This window comes from Triticum urartu, chromosome 4A, assembly GCF_056163025.1.
Source record: "Triticum urartu cultivar PI428250 chromosome 4A, HENAU_Tu73, whole genome shotgun sequence".
In the NCBI taxonomy this organism is placed as follows: domain Eukaryota; kingdom Viridiplantae; phylum Streptophyta; class Magnoliopsida; order Poales; family Poaceae; genus Triticum; species Triticum urartu.
The window spans coordinates 582,715,206-582,731,985 of record NC_141876.1 but is presented as its reverse complement, the minus strand read 5'-3'; the positions used below and the strand labels follow the sequence as shown (position 1 = coordinate 582,731,985).

The window sequence follows — 16,780 nt, the reverse complement described above, 5'->3', positions numbered from 1 at the left end:
GGTGCTCTACAGGTGTCACCAAAGGTACATGTTGGGTTGGCGTATTTCGAGATTAGGATTTGTCACTCCGATTGTCGGAGAGGTATCTCTGGGCCCTCTCGGTAATGCACATCACATAAGCCTTGCAAGCATTGCAACTAATGAGTTAGTTGTGAGATGATGTATTACGGAACAGGTAAAGAGACTTGCCGGTAACGAGATTGAACTAGGTATTGAGATACCGACGATCGAATCTCAGGCAAGTAACATACCGATGACAAAGGGAACAACGTATGTTGTTATGCGGTCTGACCGATAAAGATCTTCGTAGAATATGTAGGAACCAATATGAACATCCAATTTCCGCTATTGTTTATTGACCGGAGACGTGTCTCGGTCATGTCTACATTGTTCTCGAACCGTAGGGTCCGCACGGTTAACGTTACGATGATAGTTTCATTATAAGTTTATGTATTTTGATGTACCGAAGGTTGTTCGGAGTCCCGGATGTGATCATGGACATGACGAGGAGTCTCGAAATGGTCGAGACATAAAGATCGATATATTGGAAGCCTATATTTGGATATCGGAATCGTTCCGGGTGAAATCGGGATTTTACCGGAGTACCGGGGGGTTACCGGAACCCCCCCGGGGGTTATTGGGCCTACGTGGGCCCTAAGGGAGAAGAGGAAAGGAGACAAGAGGTGGCCGCGCGCCCCTCCCCTCCCTAGTCCGAATAGGACAAGGAGAGGGGGGCGGCGCCCCCCCTTTCCCTTCCCTCTTCCTCCTCTTTCCCCCTTCTCCTTCTCCAACTAGGAAAGAAGGGAGTCCTACTCCCGGTGGGAGTAGGACTCCCCCTTGGCGCGCCCTCCTTGGCCGGCCGCCCCCTCCCCTTGGCTCCTTTATATACGGGGGCAAGGGGGCACCCTAGGACACATAAGTTGATCTTCGTGATCGTTCCTTAGCCGTGTGCGGTGCCCCCTTCCACCATATTCCAGCTCGGTCATATTGTAGCGGTGCTTAGGCGAAGACCTGCGACGGTTCAACATCAAGATCGTCACCACGCCGTCGTGCTGATGGAACTCCTCCCCGAAGCTTTGCCGGATCGGAGCCCGGGGAGCGTCATCGAGCTGAACGTGTGCCAAGAACTCGAAGGTGCCGGAGTAACGGTGCTTGGATCGGTTGGACCGGGAAGACGTACGACTACTTCCTCTACGTTGCGTCAACGCTTCCGCTTCGGTCTACGAGGGTACGTAGACAACACTCTCCCCTCTCGTTGCTATGCATCACCATGATCTTGCGTGTGCGTAGGAATTTTTTTGAAATTACTACGTTCCCCAACAGATTCCCCGGCCTCTGCATCAGAAAGATGCATTCGACTTATTAACCAAAAGAATAGGTTCGAACAAGGTCTTGAAGTCTCCAAATAAAAATAAAAAAGAGCTCACACAGAGCCAAAAAAAGCTAGAAGATAGACTAGCCAAATATAGGACGCCACAACCGGCTGGCAAAAAGATAAATAGGTGAACTAATTGCCTATCCTGTTACATGACCGCCATCCAAACCGGTTGAAGATATCCCGAGCTACCATCTCCCAGCGGATAGATCCACTAACCAAACGCTCCATGGCCTCCGTCGGAGTGAGTAGCGACCATGAACGGATCAACGCCGTGGCTCTGAAAATAACCTGCAAAAAATGAATGCGTGGTGTCTTGTTAAAAACCAGAGAAGGATACGGTTCATGTCTACTGCTATCGTGGCAAAGACAAAGAAGGATGGTAGGTCAAACAACATGAAGTGGCATCCGTTCATGTCTACGTTCGTGCTGAACAAGATGTGTGAGCTCATCTCTAGCGGAGTTAGGACTGACAAGGGCTTCAAGGAGGTGCACCTGAACACCGTCGCGAAGCAGGTGTTCAAGTTTTGTGGGCAAGAGGTGTCTGCCACCCAGGTGTACAACCACCTGAGGAAGTGGAGAAGTCGATGGATCCAAGTGTCCAGGCTGAGAGACCTTAGCGGTGCCTCATGGGATGAGAACACTTGCTCCATAGTTCTGGAGGTAGAGCACTACGCCAGCCATGTCGGGGTTAGCTCACAGCCCTCTTTCTTTTCATATTGTCCACCATTGCCTACTCCTAATCACAACTAACAACAATTGTGTTTCATTCTTAGGACCACCCAAGGTACGCTGAGTTCCTCAACACACCCATACAGAACTACAACCAGATGCAGCACATCTTCTCCTTCGGGCTGGCAACTGGGAAGCATGCCATGGGTGATAACCCACAAGTATAGGGGATCGCAACAGTTTTTGAGGGTAGAGTATTCAACCCAAATTTATTGATTCGACACAAGGGGAGCCAAAGAATATTCTCAAGTATTAGCAGCCGAGTTGTCAATTCAACCACACCTGGAAACTTAGTATCTACAGCAAAGTATTTAGTACCAAAGTAATATGATAGTAGTGGTAACAATAGCAAAAGGAAACAATAGTAAAAATAATGTTGTTGGTATTTTGTAGTGATGATAGCAATAGCAACGAAAAAGTAAATAAGCGAAGAAAAATATATGGAAAGCTCGTAGGCAATGGATCGGTGATGGAGAATTATGCCGGATGGGGTTCATCATGTAACAGTCATAACCTAGGGTGACACAGAACTAGCTCCAATTCATCAATGTAATGTAGGCATGTATTCCGAATATAGTCATGCGTGCTTATGGAAAAGAACTTGCATGACATCTTTTGTCCTACCCTCCCGTGGCAGCGGGGTCCTAATGGAAACTAAGGGATATTAATGCCTCCTTTTAATAGAGTACCGGACCAAAGCATTAACACATAGTGAATACATGAACTCCTCAAACTACGGTCATCACCGGGAGTGGTCCCGATTATTGTCACTTCGGGGTTGTCGGATCATAACACATAGTAGGTGACTATAGACTTGCAAGATAGGATCAAGAACTCTCATATATTGATGAAAACATAATAGGTTCAGATCTAAAATCATGGCACTCGGGCCCTAGTGACAAGCATTAAGGATAGCAAAGTCATAGCAACATCAATCTCAGAACATAGTGGATACTAGGGATCAAACCCTAACAAAACTAACTCAATTACATGATAAATCTCATCCAACCCATCACCGTCCAGCAAGCCTACGATGGAATTACTCACGCACGGCGGTGAGCATCATGCAATTGGTGATGGAGGATGGTTGATGATGACGATGGCGATGGATTCCCCTATTCGAAGCCCTGAACGGACTCCAGATCAGCCCTCCCGAGAGGTTTTAGGACTTGGCGGCGGCTCCGTATCATAAAACATGATGAGTTCTTCTCTTTGATTTTTTTCTCCCCGAAAGCAAATATATAGAGTTGGAGTTGAGGTTGGAGGAGCTCCAGGGGGCCCACGAGGTAGGGGGGCGCGCCTGCCCCTCGTGGACAGGTGGTGGGCCCCCTGGTCTTCATCTTTTGCAAGGATTTTTTGATTATTTCCGAATAGATGTTCTGTGAAGTTTCAGGTCATTCCGAGAACTTTTGTTTCTGCACATAAATAACACCATAGCAATTCTTCTGAAAACAACGTCAGTCCAGGTTACTTTCATTCAAATCATGCAAGTTAGAGTCGAAAACAAGGGCAAAAGTGTTTGGAAAAGTAGATACAACGGAGACGTATCAACTCCCCCAAGCTTAAACCTTTGCTTGTCCTCAAGCAATTCAGTTGACAAACTGAAAGTGATAAAGAAAAACTTTTACAAACTCTGTTTGCTCTTGTTGTTGTAAATATGTAAAGCCAGCATTCAATTTTTCAACAAAGATTATGACTAATCACATTTACAATAACGCTTAGGTCTCAAGTTTACTCATATCAATGGCATAGTCAACTAGCGAGCAATAATAATAAATCTCGGATGACAACACTTTCTCAAAACAATCATAATATGATATAACAAGATGGTATCTCGCTAGCCCTTTCTGAGACCACAAAACATAAATGCAGAGCACCTTTAAAGATCAAGGACTGACTAGACATTGTAATTCATGGTAAAAGAGATCCAGTCAAGTCATACTCAATGTAAACTAACAGTAATGAATGCAAATGACAGCGGTGCTCTCCAACTGGTGCTTTTTAATAAGAGGATGATGACTCAACATGAAAGTAAATAGATAGGCCCTTCACCGAGGGAAGCGGGGATTTGTAGAGGTGCCAGAGCTCTGTTTTGAAATAGAGGTGAATAATATTTTGAGCGGTATACTTTCATTGTCAACATAACAACCAAGAGATGGTAATATCTTCCATGCTACACACATTATAGGCGGTTCCCAAACAGAATGGTAAATTTTATACTCCCGCTCCACCAACAAGCATCAATCCATGGCTTGCTCGAAACAACGAGTGCCTCCAACTAACAAGAGTCCCAGGGGGAGTTTTGTTTGCAATTATTTTGATTTGATTTGCATAAAGCATGGGACTGGGCATCCTGGTGACCAGCCACTTTCTCGTGAGTGAGGAGCGGAGTCCACTCCTCTTGAGAATAACCCGCCTAACATGGAAGATACGGACAGCCCTAGTTGATACATGAGCTATTCGAGCATACAAAACAGGATATTTATTTGAAGGTTTAGAGCTTGGCACATACAAATTTACTTGGAACGCCAGGTAGATACCGTATATAGGTAGGTATGGTGGACTCATATGGAATAACTTTGGGGTTTATGAAGTTGGATGCACAAGCAGTATTCCCGCTTAGTACAGGTGAAGGCTAGCAAAAGACTGGGAAGCGACCAGCTAGAGAGCGACAACAGTCATGAACATGCATTAAAATTAATCAACACCGAATGCAAGCATGAGTAGGATATAATCCACCATGAACATAAATATCGTGAAGGCTATGTTGATTTTGTTTCAGCTACATGCGTGAACATGCGCCAAGTCAAGTCACTTAAATCATTCAGAGGAGGATACCACCCTATCATACCACATCACAACCATTTTAATAGCATGTTGGCACGCAAGGTAAACCATTATACGCTCCTAGCTAATCAAGCATGGCACAAGAAACTATGATCTCTAGTTGTCATTGCAAACATGTTCATTCATAATAGGATGAATCAGGAATGATGAACTAATCATATTTACAAAAACAAGAGAGGTCGAGTTCATACCAGCTTTTCTCATCTCAGTGAGTCCATCATATATCGTAATAATTGCCTTTCACTTGCATGACCGAACAATGTGAATAATAATAATAGTGCACGTGCATTGGACTAAGCTGGAATCTGCAAGAATTCAATTAACAGGAGAAGACAAGGCAATATGGGCTCTTTTGTCAGATCAACAATAATGCATATAAAAGCCACTTCAACAATTTAATCATGGTATTCTCCTATCGACCCCCAAAGAAAAGAACAGAAATAAAACTATTTACGCGGGAAAGCTCCCAACAAGCAAAAGAAGAACAGGAAATTTTTTTGGGTTTTCTTTTTAATTACTACTACAAGCATGGAAATTAAAACTAGTTAAAAGCTACAACTAATTTTTTTGTTTTTCTTAAGGTTTATTAAACACACAAGAAGAAAGCATAAAAAAGGAAAATAAACTAGCATGGATGATACAATGAAAAAGTATGAGCACCGACATCTAGCAATGAGTGTGTGAACATGAATGTAATGTCGGTGAGAAATACGTACTCCCCCAAGCTTAGGCTTTTGGCCTAAGTTGGTCTCTGGCCACGGCTGGCCTGGCGGATATCCATAGTAATAGTTGGGGTCGTACTGCGATGAAGAAGACTATGATTGCCACTGGTTGGCAATCATCTCCAGATCCCAATGGTAATTAGACTGTCGTGGAGGATCAACTTGTGGTTCCGTCCCTGGCTCTGTGGCTGATGTAGGGTTCCGATAGGCATGAATAGCCTCTAACAGAACAAGGTACTGGCCTGCCGATAAATCAAACAAGGAAGGAGCAGGCAGGGTAATAGTCTCAGGATGATGTTTATGAAAGAACAATTTGTATTTAAGCTCCCCTTCCCTATTCTTAACAATAAAATTGTGTGCTACCATACTCTTATAATCTAAATAAACACGAGGCAGCAATTTTTCTTCCTTCTCATAATGCCTAATAGGTATGTTAAAATGTGCAGCTAGGCGTGAAGCATAGATGCCTCCAAAGATGGGGCCCTTTGTATGGTTCAGACTTAACCATTTAGCAATAATACCGCCCATACTAACAGAGTTATCACTGAATAAACCATGGAACAAAATAATAATATCAGGAACACTAAGGTTTCCATAGTTTCCACGACCAATTAAGCAACGACTAGCAAATACTGCAAAGTAGCGTAAAACAAGAAAATGTATGCTAGTGATTCGTGCATCGGAAACCTTCCTCATTTCCCTACAGTGATGGTATCAATAAACCCATCCACATCGCCGCGATGTGGTTCCTCTGTCGTGCCCTCGAAAGGGACCAAACAAACCCGACAAAAATCATAAAGTGACATCTCCTTATGCTCATCATATAAATAAAACTCCACCGTAGGTGGTGAGATCCTAGAATGGAAATGAAAGTTTTGCACAAAGATATTTGTGAGTAAGAGATATTGTTCGCGTTGGTCATGGAGGAAGGCGGTGAGGCCTGCATTCTCAGTCAATTCATAAAAATCATCATAAATCCCGGCGGCTCTCAAGAAATCATCGGAAGGCCATTCACACGGCCGAACCTCCGTGATGCGAGGCAGATTGTATTTGGGCTTCTGTGCCTTTTCCTTCGAGCTTCGGCTTGATGAGCCCCTCAAAAGTCTCTTCATTATTTTCTGAAAAATTCTGAAATTTTTAGTAACTTCAAAATAAAATTAAACCAAACTCAATAATATTGGTAGCAACTACTCCTACAAGTGCCTAGAGCCTATATCATGCATCAAAACTAATTTTGACCATATAAATTTGACATGCAAGCTCAAGAACAGGGTCACCTAGGCAGCACAAATTTGCAATGAATAAAGCACTAGAACAAAAACTAATTGGACCAATGGAGGAGTCACATACCAAGTAACAATTTCCCCAAGCAGTTTTGTGAGAGGTGCTTTGAGCAAGGAGATCAAAAATGGCAGCAAAATGAGCTAGAACTCGTGCTTGAGCTGGATATTCGTGTTTGTGGGTGGAAGAAGAAGTGTGTGGATGAAAGGATAAGTAGAGCAGGGTCACCGTGGGCCCATGAGGCAGGGGGCGCGCCCAGGGGGTAGGGCGCGCCCCTGACCCTCGTGGCCAGGTGCCAGATCCTCCTGTTGTGTTCTCAGTGCCAAATATTCTAAAATATTCTAGAAAAAATCATATTTAAATTTCAGGGCATTTGGAGAACTTTTATTTTCGAGGTATTTTTATATTGCACGGATAATTAGATAACAGACGGAAAATACTTATTTTTATTTTATTTAATATAAATAACAAAAAGTATAAAGTGGGTACAGAGAGTTGTGCCTTCTAGTTTCATCCATCTCATGCTCATCAAAAGGAATCCACTAACAAGGTTGATCAAGTCTTGTTAACGAACTCATTCTGAACAACATGGAACCGGAGAAATTTCGAATAACACTATATTACCTCAACGGGGATATGAACATCCCCAATAATAAGAATATCATATTTCTTCTTGACAGTAGGAAGAGGAAATTCAAAGCCTCCAAATATAATCGATGGAATTTTTCCAATAGAGTTGATACTATGAACTTGAGGTTGTTTCCTCAAAAAGTGTACCGTATGCTCATTACCATTAACATGAAAAGTGGCATTGCCTTTAGTGCAATCAATAACAGCCCCTACAGTATTTGAAAAAGGTCTTCCAAGAATAATAGACATACTACCGTCCTCGGGAATACCAAGAATAACAAAGTCGGTTAAAATAGTAACGTTTGCAACTACCACATGCACATCCTCACAAATACCGACAGGTATAGCAGTTGATTTATCAGCCATTTGCAAAGATATTTCAGTAGGTGTCAACTTATTCAAATCAAGTCTACGATATAAAGAGAGAGGCATAACACTAACACCGGCTCCAAGATCACATAAAGTAGTTTTAACATAATTTCTTTTAATAGAGCATGGTATAGTGGGTACTCCTGGATCTCCTAGTTTCTGTTGGGGAACGTAGCAGAATTTAAAATTTTCTACGCATCACCAAGATCAATCTATGGAGTTATCTAGCAACGAGGGAAAGGGGAGTGCATCTACATACCCTTGTAGATCGCGAGCGGAAGCGTTCAAGAGAACGGGGTTGATGGAGTCGTACTCGTCGTGATCCAAATCACCGATAACCGAGCGCCGAACGGACGACACCTCCGCGTTCAACACACGTATGGTTGGGAAGACGTCTCCTCCTTCTTGATCCAGCAAGGGGGAAGGAGAGGTTGATGGAGATCCAGTAGCACGATGGCGTGGTGGTGGAAGCAACAGTGATCTCTGCAGGGCTTCGCCAAGCTCAGCGAGAGGGAGAGGTGTCACGGGAGGGAGAGGGAGGTGCCAGGGGCTTGGTGCGACTGCCCTCCCTCCCCCCACTATATATAGGGCCCCTAGGGGGGCGCCGGCCCTAGAGATTGGATCTCAAGGGGGGGCAGCGGCCAAGGGGGTGGCTTGCCCCCCAAGCCAAGTGGGGCGCCCCCACCCCTAGGGTTTCCAACCCTAGGCGCAGGGGGAGGCCCAAGGGGGCGGACCAGCCAACCAGCGGCTGGTTCCCTTCCCCACTTCAGCCCATGGGGCCCTCCGGGATAGGTGGCCCCACCCGGTGGACCCCCGAGACCCTTCTGGTGGTCCCGTTACAATACCGGTGACCCCCGAAACTTTCCTGATGGCCGAAACTGGACTTCCTATATATAATTCTTCACCTCCGGACCATTCCGGAACTCCTCATGACGTCTGGGATCTCATCCGGGACTCCGAACAACTTTCGGGTTACCGCATACTAATATCTCAACAACTCTAGCGTCACCAAACCTTAAGTGTGTAGACCCTACGGGTTCGGGAGACACGCAGACATGACCGAGACGACTCTCCGGCCAATAACCAACAGCGGGATCTGGATACCCATGTTGGCTCCCACATGCTCCTCGATGATCTCATCGGATGAACCACGATGTCGAGGATTCAATCAATCCCGTATACAATTCCCTTTGTCAATCGGTACATTACTCGCCCGAGACTCGATCGTCGGTATCCCAATACCTCGTTCAATCTTGTTACCGGCAAGTCACTTTACTCATACCGTAATGCATGATCCCGTGATCAACCACTTGGTCACATTGAGCTCATTATGATGATGCATTACCGAGTGGGCCCAGAGATACCTCTCCGTCATATGGAGTGAAAAATCCCAGTCTCGGTTCGTGCCAACCCAACAGACACTTTCGGAGATACCCGTAGTGCACCTTTATAGTCACCCAGTTACGTTGTGATGTTTGGCACACCCAAAGCACTCCTACGGTATCCGGGAGTTGCACAATCTCATGGTCTAAGGAAATGACACTTGACATTCGGAAAAGCTCTAGCAAATGAACTACACGATCTTTGAGCTATGCTTAGGATTGGGTCTTGTCCATCACATCATTCTCCTAATGACGTGACCCCGTTATCAATGACATCTTATGTCCATAGTCAGGAAACCATGACTATATTTTGATCAACGAGCTAGTCAACTAGAGGCTCACTAGGGACGTGTTGTGGTCTATGTATTCACACATGTATTACGATTGTCGGATAACACAATTATAGCATGAACAATAGACAATTATCATGAACAAGGAAATATAATAATAACCATTTTATTATTGCCTCTAGGGCATATTTCCAACAGTCTCCCACTTGCACAAGAGTCAATAATCTAGTTACATTGTGACGAATCGAACACCCATAGAGTTCTGGTGTTGATCATGTTTTGCTCTAGGGAGAGGTTTAGTCAACGGATCTGCCACATTCAGGTCCGTATGTACTTTACAAATATCTATGTCTCCATTTTGAACACTTTCATGAATGGAGTTGAAGCGACGCTTGATATGCCTGGTCTTCCTGTGAAACCTGGGCTCCTTGGCAAGGGCAATAGCTCCAGTGTTGTCACAGAAGGGAGTTATTGGGCCCGACGCATTGGGAATGACTCCTAGGTCGGTAATGAACTCCTTCACCCAGATTGCTTCTTGTGTTGCCTCTGAGGCTGCCATGTACTCCGCTTCACATGTAGATCCCGCCACAACGCTTTGCTTGCAACTGCACCAGCTTACTGCCCTACCATTCAAAATATACACGTATCCGGTTTGTGACTTAGAGTCATCTAGATCTGTGTCGAAGCTAGCATCGATGTAACCCTTTACGACGAGCTCTTCGTCACCTCCATAAACGAGAAACATTTCCTTGGTCCTTTTCAGGTACTTCAGGATATTCTTGACCGCTGTCCAGTGTTCCATGCCGGGATTACTTTGGTACCTTCCTACCAAACTTACGGCAAGGTTTACATCAGATCTAGTACACAGCATGGCATACATAATAGACCCTATGGCCAAGGCATAGGGGACGACACTCATCTTTTTTCTATCTTCTGCCGTGGTCGGGCATTGAGCCGTGGTCGGGCATTGAGCCGTGGTCGGGCATTGAGCCGTGCTCAATTGCATACCTTGCAATACAGGCAAGAACCCCTTCTTGGACTGATCCATATTGAACTTCTTCAATATCTTGTCAAGGTACGTACTTTGTGAAAGACCAATGAGGCGTCTCGATCTATCTCCATATATAAGCAGCTTCTCCAAGGTCCTTCGTTGAAAAACACTTGTTCAAGTAGGCCTTTATGCTTTCCAAGAATTCTATATCATTTCCCATCAATAGTATGTCATCCACATATAATATGAGAAATGCTACGGAGCTCCCACTCACTTTCTTGTAAACACAGGCTTCTCCATAAGTCTGTGTAAACCCAAATGCTTTGATCATCTCATCAAATCGAATGTTCCAACTCTGAGATGCTTGCACCAGCACATAGATTGAGCGTTGGAGCTTGCACACCTTGTTAGCATTCTTAGGATCGACAAAACCTTCTGGCTGCATCATATACAATTCTTCCTTAAGAAAGCCATTAAGGAATGCCGTTTTGACATCCATTTTCCATATCTCATAATCATAGAATGCGGCAATTGCTAACATGATTTGGACGGACTTCAGCTTCGCTACGGATGAGAAAGTCTCATCGTAGTCAACCCCTTGAACTTGTCGATAACCCTTAGCGACGAGTCGAGCCTTGTAGATGGTCACATTACCATCTGCGTTTGTCTTCTTTTTAAAGATCCATTTATTTTCTATGGCTCGCCGATCATCGGGCAAGTCAATCAAAGTCCATACTTCATTTTCATACATGGATCCTATCTCAGATTTCATGGCTTCTAGCCATTTGTCGGAATCTAGGCCCGCCATCGCTTCCTCATAGTTCGAAGATTCACCGTTGTCTAACAACATGATTTCCAAGACAGGGTTGTCGTACCACTCTGGTGCGGAATGTGTCCTTGTGGACCTACGAAATTCAGTAGCAACTTGATCTGAAGTTTCATGATCATCATCATTAACTTCCTCTCTAGTCGGTGCAGGCACCTCAGGAACATTTTCCTGAGTTGCGCCACTTTCCGGTTCAAGAGGTAATACTTCATCAAGTTCTACTTTCCTCCCACTCACTTCTTTCGAGAGAAACTCTTTCTCTAGAAAGGATCCATTCTTGGCAACAAAGATCTTGCCTTCGGATCTGAGGTAGAAGGTATACCCAATAGTTTCTTTAGGGTATCCTATGAAGACACATTTTTCCGACTTGGGTTCGAGCTTTTCAGGTTGAAGTTTCTTGACATAAGCATCGCATCCCCAAACTTTTAGAAACGATAGCTTAGGTTTCTTCCCAAACCATAATTCATACGGTGTCGTCTCAACGGATTTCGACGGAGCCCTATTTAAAGTGAATGTGGCAGTCTCTAAGGCATAGCCCCAAAATGACAGTGGTAGATCGGTAAGAGACCTCATAGATCGCACCATATCCAATAGAGTGCGATTATGACGTTCGGACACACCATTACGCTGAGGTGTTCCAGGCGGCATGAGTTGTGAAACTATTCCACATTTCCTTAAGTGCATGCCAAATTCGTGACTCAAGTATTCTCCCCCACGATCTGATCATAAGAACTTGATTTTCCTATCACGTTGATTCTCAACCTCACTCTGAAATTCCTTGAACTTTTCAAAGGTCTCAGACTTGTATTTCATTAAGTAGACATACCCATATCTACTCAAGTCATCAGTGAGGGTGAGAACATAACGATAGCCACCGCGAGCCTCAACAGTCATTGGACCGCACACATCAATATGTATGATTTCCAATAAGTTGGTTGCTCGCTCCATTGTTCCTGAGAACGGAGTCTTGGTCATTTTACCCATGAGGCATGGTTCACACGTGTCAAATGATTCGTAATCTAGAGACTCCAAAAGTCCATCTGCATGGAGCTTCTTCATGCGTTTGACACCTATGTGACCAAGGCGGCAGTGCCACAAGTAAGTGGGACTATCATTATCAACCTTACATCTTTTGGTATTCACACTATGAATATGTGTAACATTACGCTCGAGATTCATTAAGAATAAACCATTCACCAGCGGGGCATGACCATAAAACATATCTCTCATATAAATAGAACAACCATTATTCTCGGATTTAAATGAGTAGCCATCTCGAATTAAACGAGATCCTGATACAATGTTCATGCTCAAAGCTGGCACTAAATAACAATTATTGAGGTTTAAAACTAATCCCGTAGGTAAATGTAGAGGTAGCGTGCCGACGGCGATCACATCGACCTTGGAACCATTCCTGACGTGCATCGTCACCTCGTCCTTCGCCAGTCTCCGCTTATTCCGCAGCTCCTGCTTTGAGTTACAAATGTGAGCAACTGCACCGGTATCAAATACCCAGGAGCTACTACGAGTACTGGTAAGATACACATCAATTACATGTATATCACATATACCTTTCGTGATCCCGGCCTTCTTGTCCGCTAAGTATTTGGGGCAGTTCCGCTTCCAGTGACCACTTCCCTTGCAATAAAAGCACTCAGTCTCGGGCTTGGGTCCATTCTTTGGCTTCTTCCCGGCAGCTTGCTTACCGGGCGCGGCAACTCCCTTGCCGTCCTTCTTGAAGTTCTTCTTACCCTTGCCTTTCTTGAACTTAGTGGTTTTATTCACCATCAACACTTGATGTTCCTTTTTGACTTCTACCTCTGCTGATTTCAGCATTGCATATACTTCAGGAATGGTCTTTTCCATCCCCTACATATTGAAGTTCATCACAAAGCTCTTGTAGCTCGATGGAAGCGTCTGAAGGATTCTGTCAATGACCGCATCATCCGAGAGATTAACTCCCAGCTGAGTCAAGCGGTTATGCAACCCAGACATTTTGAGTATGTGCTCACTGACAGAACTATTTTCCTCCATCTTACAGCTGAAGAACTTGTCGGAGACTTCATATCTCTCGACCCGGGCATGAGCTTGGAAAACCATTTTCAGCTCTTCGAACATCTCATATGCTCCGTGTCGCTCAAAATGCTTTTGGAGCCCCGGTTCTAAGCTGTAAAGCATGCCACACTAAACGAGGGAGTAATCATCAGCACACTGCTGCCAAGCGTTCATATCATCTTGGTTCTCTGGGATGGGTGCGTCACCTAGCGGTGCTTCTAGGACATAATCTTTCTTGGCAACTATGAGGATGATCCTCAGGTTCCGGACCCAGTCCGTATAGTTGCTGCCATCATCTTTCAGCTTGGTTTTCTCTAGGAATGCGTTGAAGTTGAGGGCAACATTAGCATGGGCCATTTGATCTACAAGACATACTGTAAAGATTTTAGACTAAGTTCATGATAATTAAGTTCATCTAATCAAATTATTCAATGAACTCCCAGTTAGATAGACATCCCTCTAGTCATCTAAGTGAAACATGATCCGAGTCAACCAGACCATGTCCGATCATAACGTGAGATGGACTAGTCAACATCGGTGAACATCTTCATGTTGATCGTATCTTCTATACAACTCATGCTCGACCTTTCGGTCTTCCGTGTTCCGAGGCCATGTCTGTACATGCTAGGCTCGTCAAGTCAACCTAAGTGTATTGTGTGTGTAAATCTGTCCTACACCCGTTGTATTCGAACGTTAGAATCTATCACACCCGATCATCACGTGGTGCTTCGAAACAACGAACCTTCGCAATGGTGCACAGTTAGGGGGAACACTTTCTTGAAATTATTACGAGGGATCATCTTACTTAAGCTACCGTCATTCTAAGCAAATAAGATGTAAAACATGATAAACATCACATGCAATCAAATAGTGACATGATATGGCCAATATCATTTGCTCCTTTTGATCTCCATCTTCGGGGCGCCATGATCATCGTCACCGGCATGACACCATGATCTCCATCATCGTGTCTTCATGAAGTTGTCTTGTCATCTATTACTTCTACTACTATGGCTAACGGTTTAGCAATAAAGTAAAGTAATTACACGACGTTTATGTTGACACATAGGTCATAAATAAATTAAGACAACTCCTATGGCTCCTGCCGGTTGTCATACTCATCGACATGCAAGTCGCGATTCCTATTACAAGAACATGATCAATCTCATACATCACATATATCATTCATCACATCCTTTTGTCCATATCACATCACATGGCACATGCTGCAAAAACAAGTTAGACATCCTCTAATTGTTGTTGCAACTTTTTTACATGGCTGCTATAGGTTTCTATCAAGAACGTTTCTTAACTACGCCAAAACCACAACGTGAGATGCCAATTTCTATTTACCCTTCAGAAGGACCATTTTCATCGAATCCGATCCGACTAAAGTGGGAGAGACAGACACCCGCTAGCCACCATATGCAACTAGTGCATGTCAGTCGGTGGAACCAGTCTCACGTAAGCGTACGTGTAAGGTCGGTCCGGGCCGCTTCATCCCATGATGCCGCCGAATCAAGATAATACTAGTAATGGCAATTAAATTGACAATATCGATGCCCACAACTGCTTTGTGTTCTACTCGTGCATAGAAACTACGCATAGACCTAGCTCATGATGCCACTGTTGGGGAATGTAGCAGAATTTAAAATTTTCTACGCATCACCAAGATCAATCTATGGAGATATCTAGCAACGAGGGAAAGGGAAGTGCATCTACATACCCTTGTAGATCGCGAGCGGAAGCGTTCAAGAGAACGGGGTTGATGGAGTCGTACTCGTCGTGATCCAAATCATCGATGACCGAGCGCCGAACGGACGGCACCTCCGCGTTCAACACACGTACGGTTGGGAAGACGTCTCCTCCTTCTTGATCTAGCAAGGGGGAAGGATAGGTTGATGGAGATCCAGCAGCACGACGGCGTGGTGGTGGAAGCAACGGTGATCTCGGCCGGGCTTCGCCAAGCTCAGCGAGAGGGAGAGGTGTCACGGGAGGGAGAGGGTGATGGGGAATGTAGTAATTTCAAAAAAAATCCTACGCACACGCAAGATCATGGTGATGCATAGCAACGAGAGGGGAGAGTGTTGTCTACGTACCCTCGTAGACCGAAGCGAAAGCGTTGACACAACGTAGAGGAGGTAGTCGTACGTCTTCCCGGTCCAACCGATCCAAGCACCGTTACTCCGGCACCTCTGAGTTCTTGGCACACGTTCAGCTCGATGACGCTCCCGGGCTCCGGTCCAGCAAAGCTTCGGGGAGGAGTTCCGTCAGCACGACGGCGTGGTGACGATCTTGATGTTCAACCATCGCAGGGCTTCGCCTAAGCACCGCTACAACATGACCGAGGTGGAATATGGTGGAGGGGGGCACCTCACACGGCTAAGGAACGATCACGAAGATCAACTTATGTGTTCTAGGCTGCCCCCTTGCCCCCGTATATAAAGGAGCCAAGGGGAGGGGGCGGCCGGCCAAGGAGGGCGCGCCAAGGGGGAGTCCTACTCCCACCGGGAGTAGGACTCCCTTCTTTCCTAGTTGGAGAAGGAGAAGGGGGAAAGAGGAGGAAGAGGGAAAGGAAAGGGGGGGCGCCGCCCCCCTCTCCTTGTCCTATTCAGACTAGGGAGGGGAGGGGCGCGCGGTCACCTCTTGTCTCCTTTCCTCTTCTCCCTTAGGGCCCATGTAGGCCCAATAACCCCCCCCCCCCCCCCCCGGGGGGGGGGGTCCGGTAACCCCCCGGTACTCCGGTAAAATCCCGATTCCACCCGGAACGATTCCGATATCCAAATATAGGCTTCCAATATATCGATCTTTATGTCTCGACCATTTTGAGACTCCTCGTCATGTCCCCGATCTCATCCGGGACTCCGAACTCCTTCGGTACATCAAAACTCATAAACTCATAATATAACTGTCATCGAAACCTTAAGCGTGCAGACCCTACGAGTTCGAGAACAATGTAGACATGACCGAGACACGTCTCCGGTCAATAACCAATAGCGCAACCTAGATGCTCATATTGGCTCCTACATATTCTATGAAGATCTTTATCGGTCAGACCGCATAACAAGATATGTTGTTCCCTTTGTCATCGGTATGTTACTTGCCCGAGATTCGATCGTCAGTATCTCAATACCTAGTTCAATCTCGTTACCGACAAGTCTCTTTACTCGTTCCGTAATACATCATCTCGCAACTAACTCATTAGTTGCATTGCTTGCAAGGCTTAAGTGATGTGCATTACCGAGAGGGCCCAGAGATACCTCTCCGACAATCGGAGTGA

At 45.2% G+C, this 16,780-nt stretch overlaps 1 protein-coding gene across 1 annotated transcript; it reads left to right on the top strand.

The window, feature by feature from the left end:
• The first annotated feature begins 1,604 nt into the window (after positions 1 to 1,604).
• On the top strand, positions 1,605 to 2,274 carry LOC147976823 (uncharacterized). The gene is made up of 3 exons (XM_087520982.1): positions 1,605 to 1,619; positions 1,706 to 2,065; positions 2,152 to 2,274. The coding sequence occupies exons 1-3, from the start codon at positions 1,605 to 1,607 to the stop codon at positions 2,272 to 2,274; spliced, it is 498 nt and encodes a 165-aa protein (XP_087377108.1).
• The last annotated feature ends 14,506 nt before the right edge of the window (positions 2,275 to 16,780 follow it).

What these genes read in the sequence shown, in the direction of transcription:
- LOC147976823 (XM_087520982.1), top strand. An exon ending in ACTACGCCAGCCATGTCGGG is followed by an intron (nt 2,066 to 2,151) that starts GTTAGCTCACAG and finishes TTTCATTCTTAG; the next exon opens with GACCACCCAAGGTACGCTGA.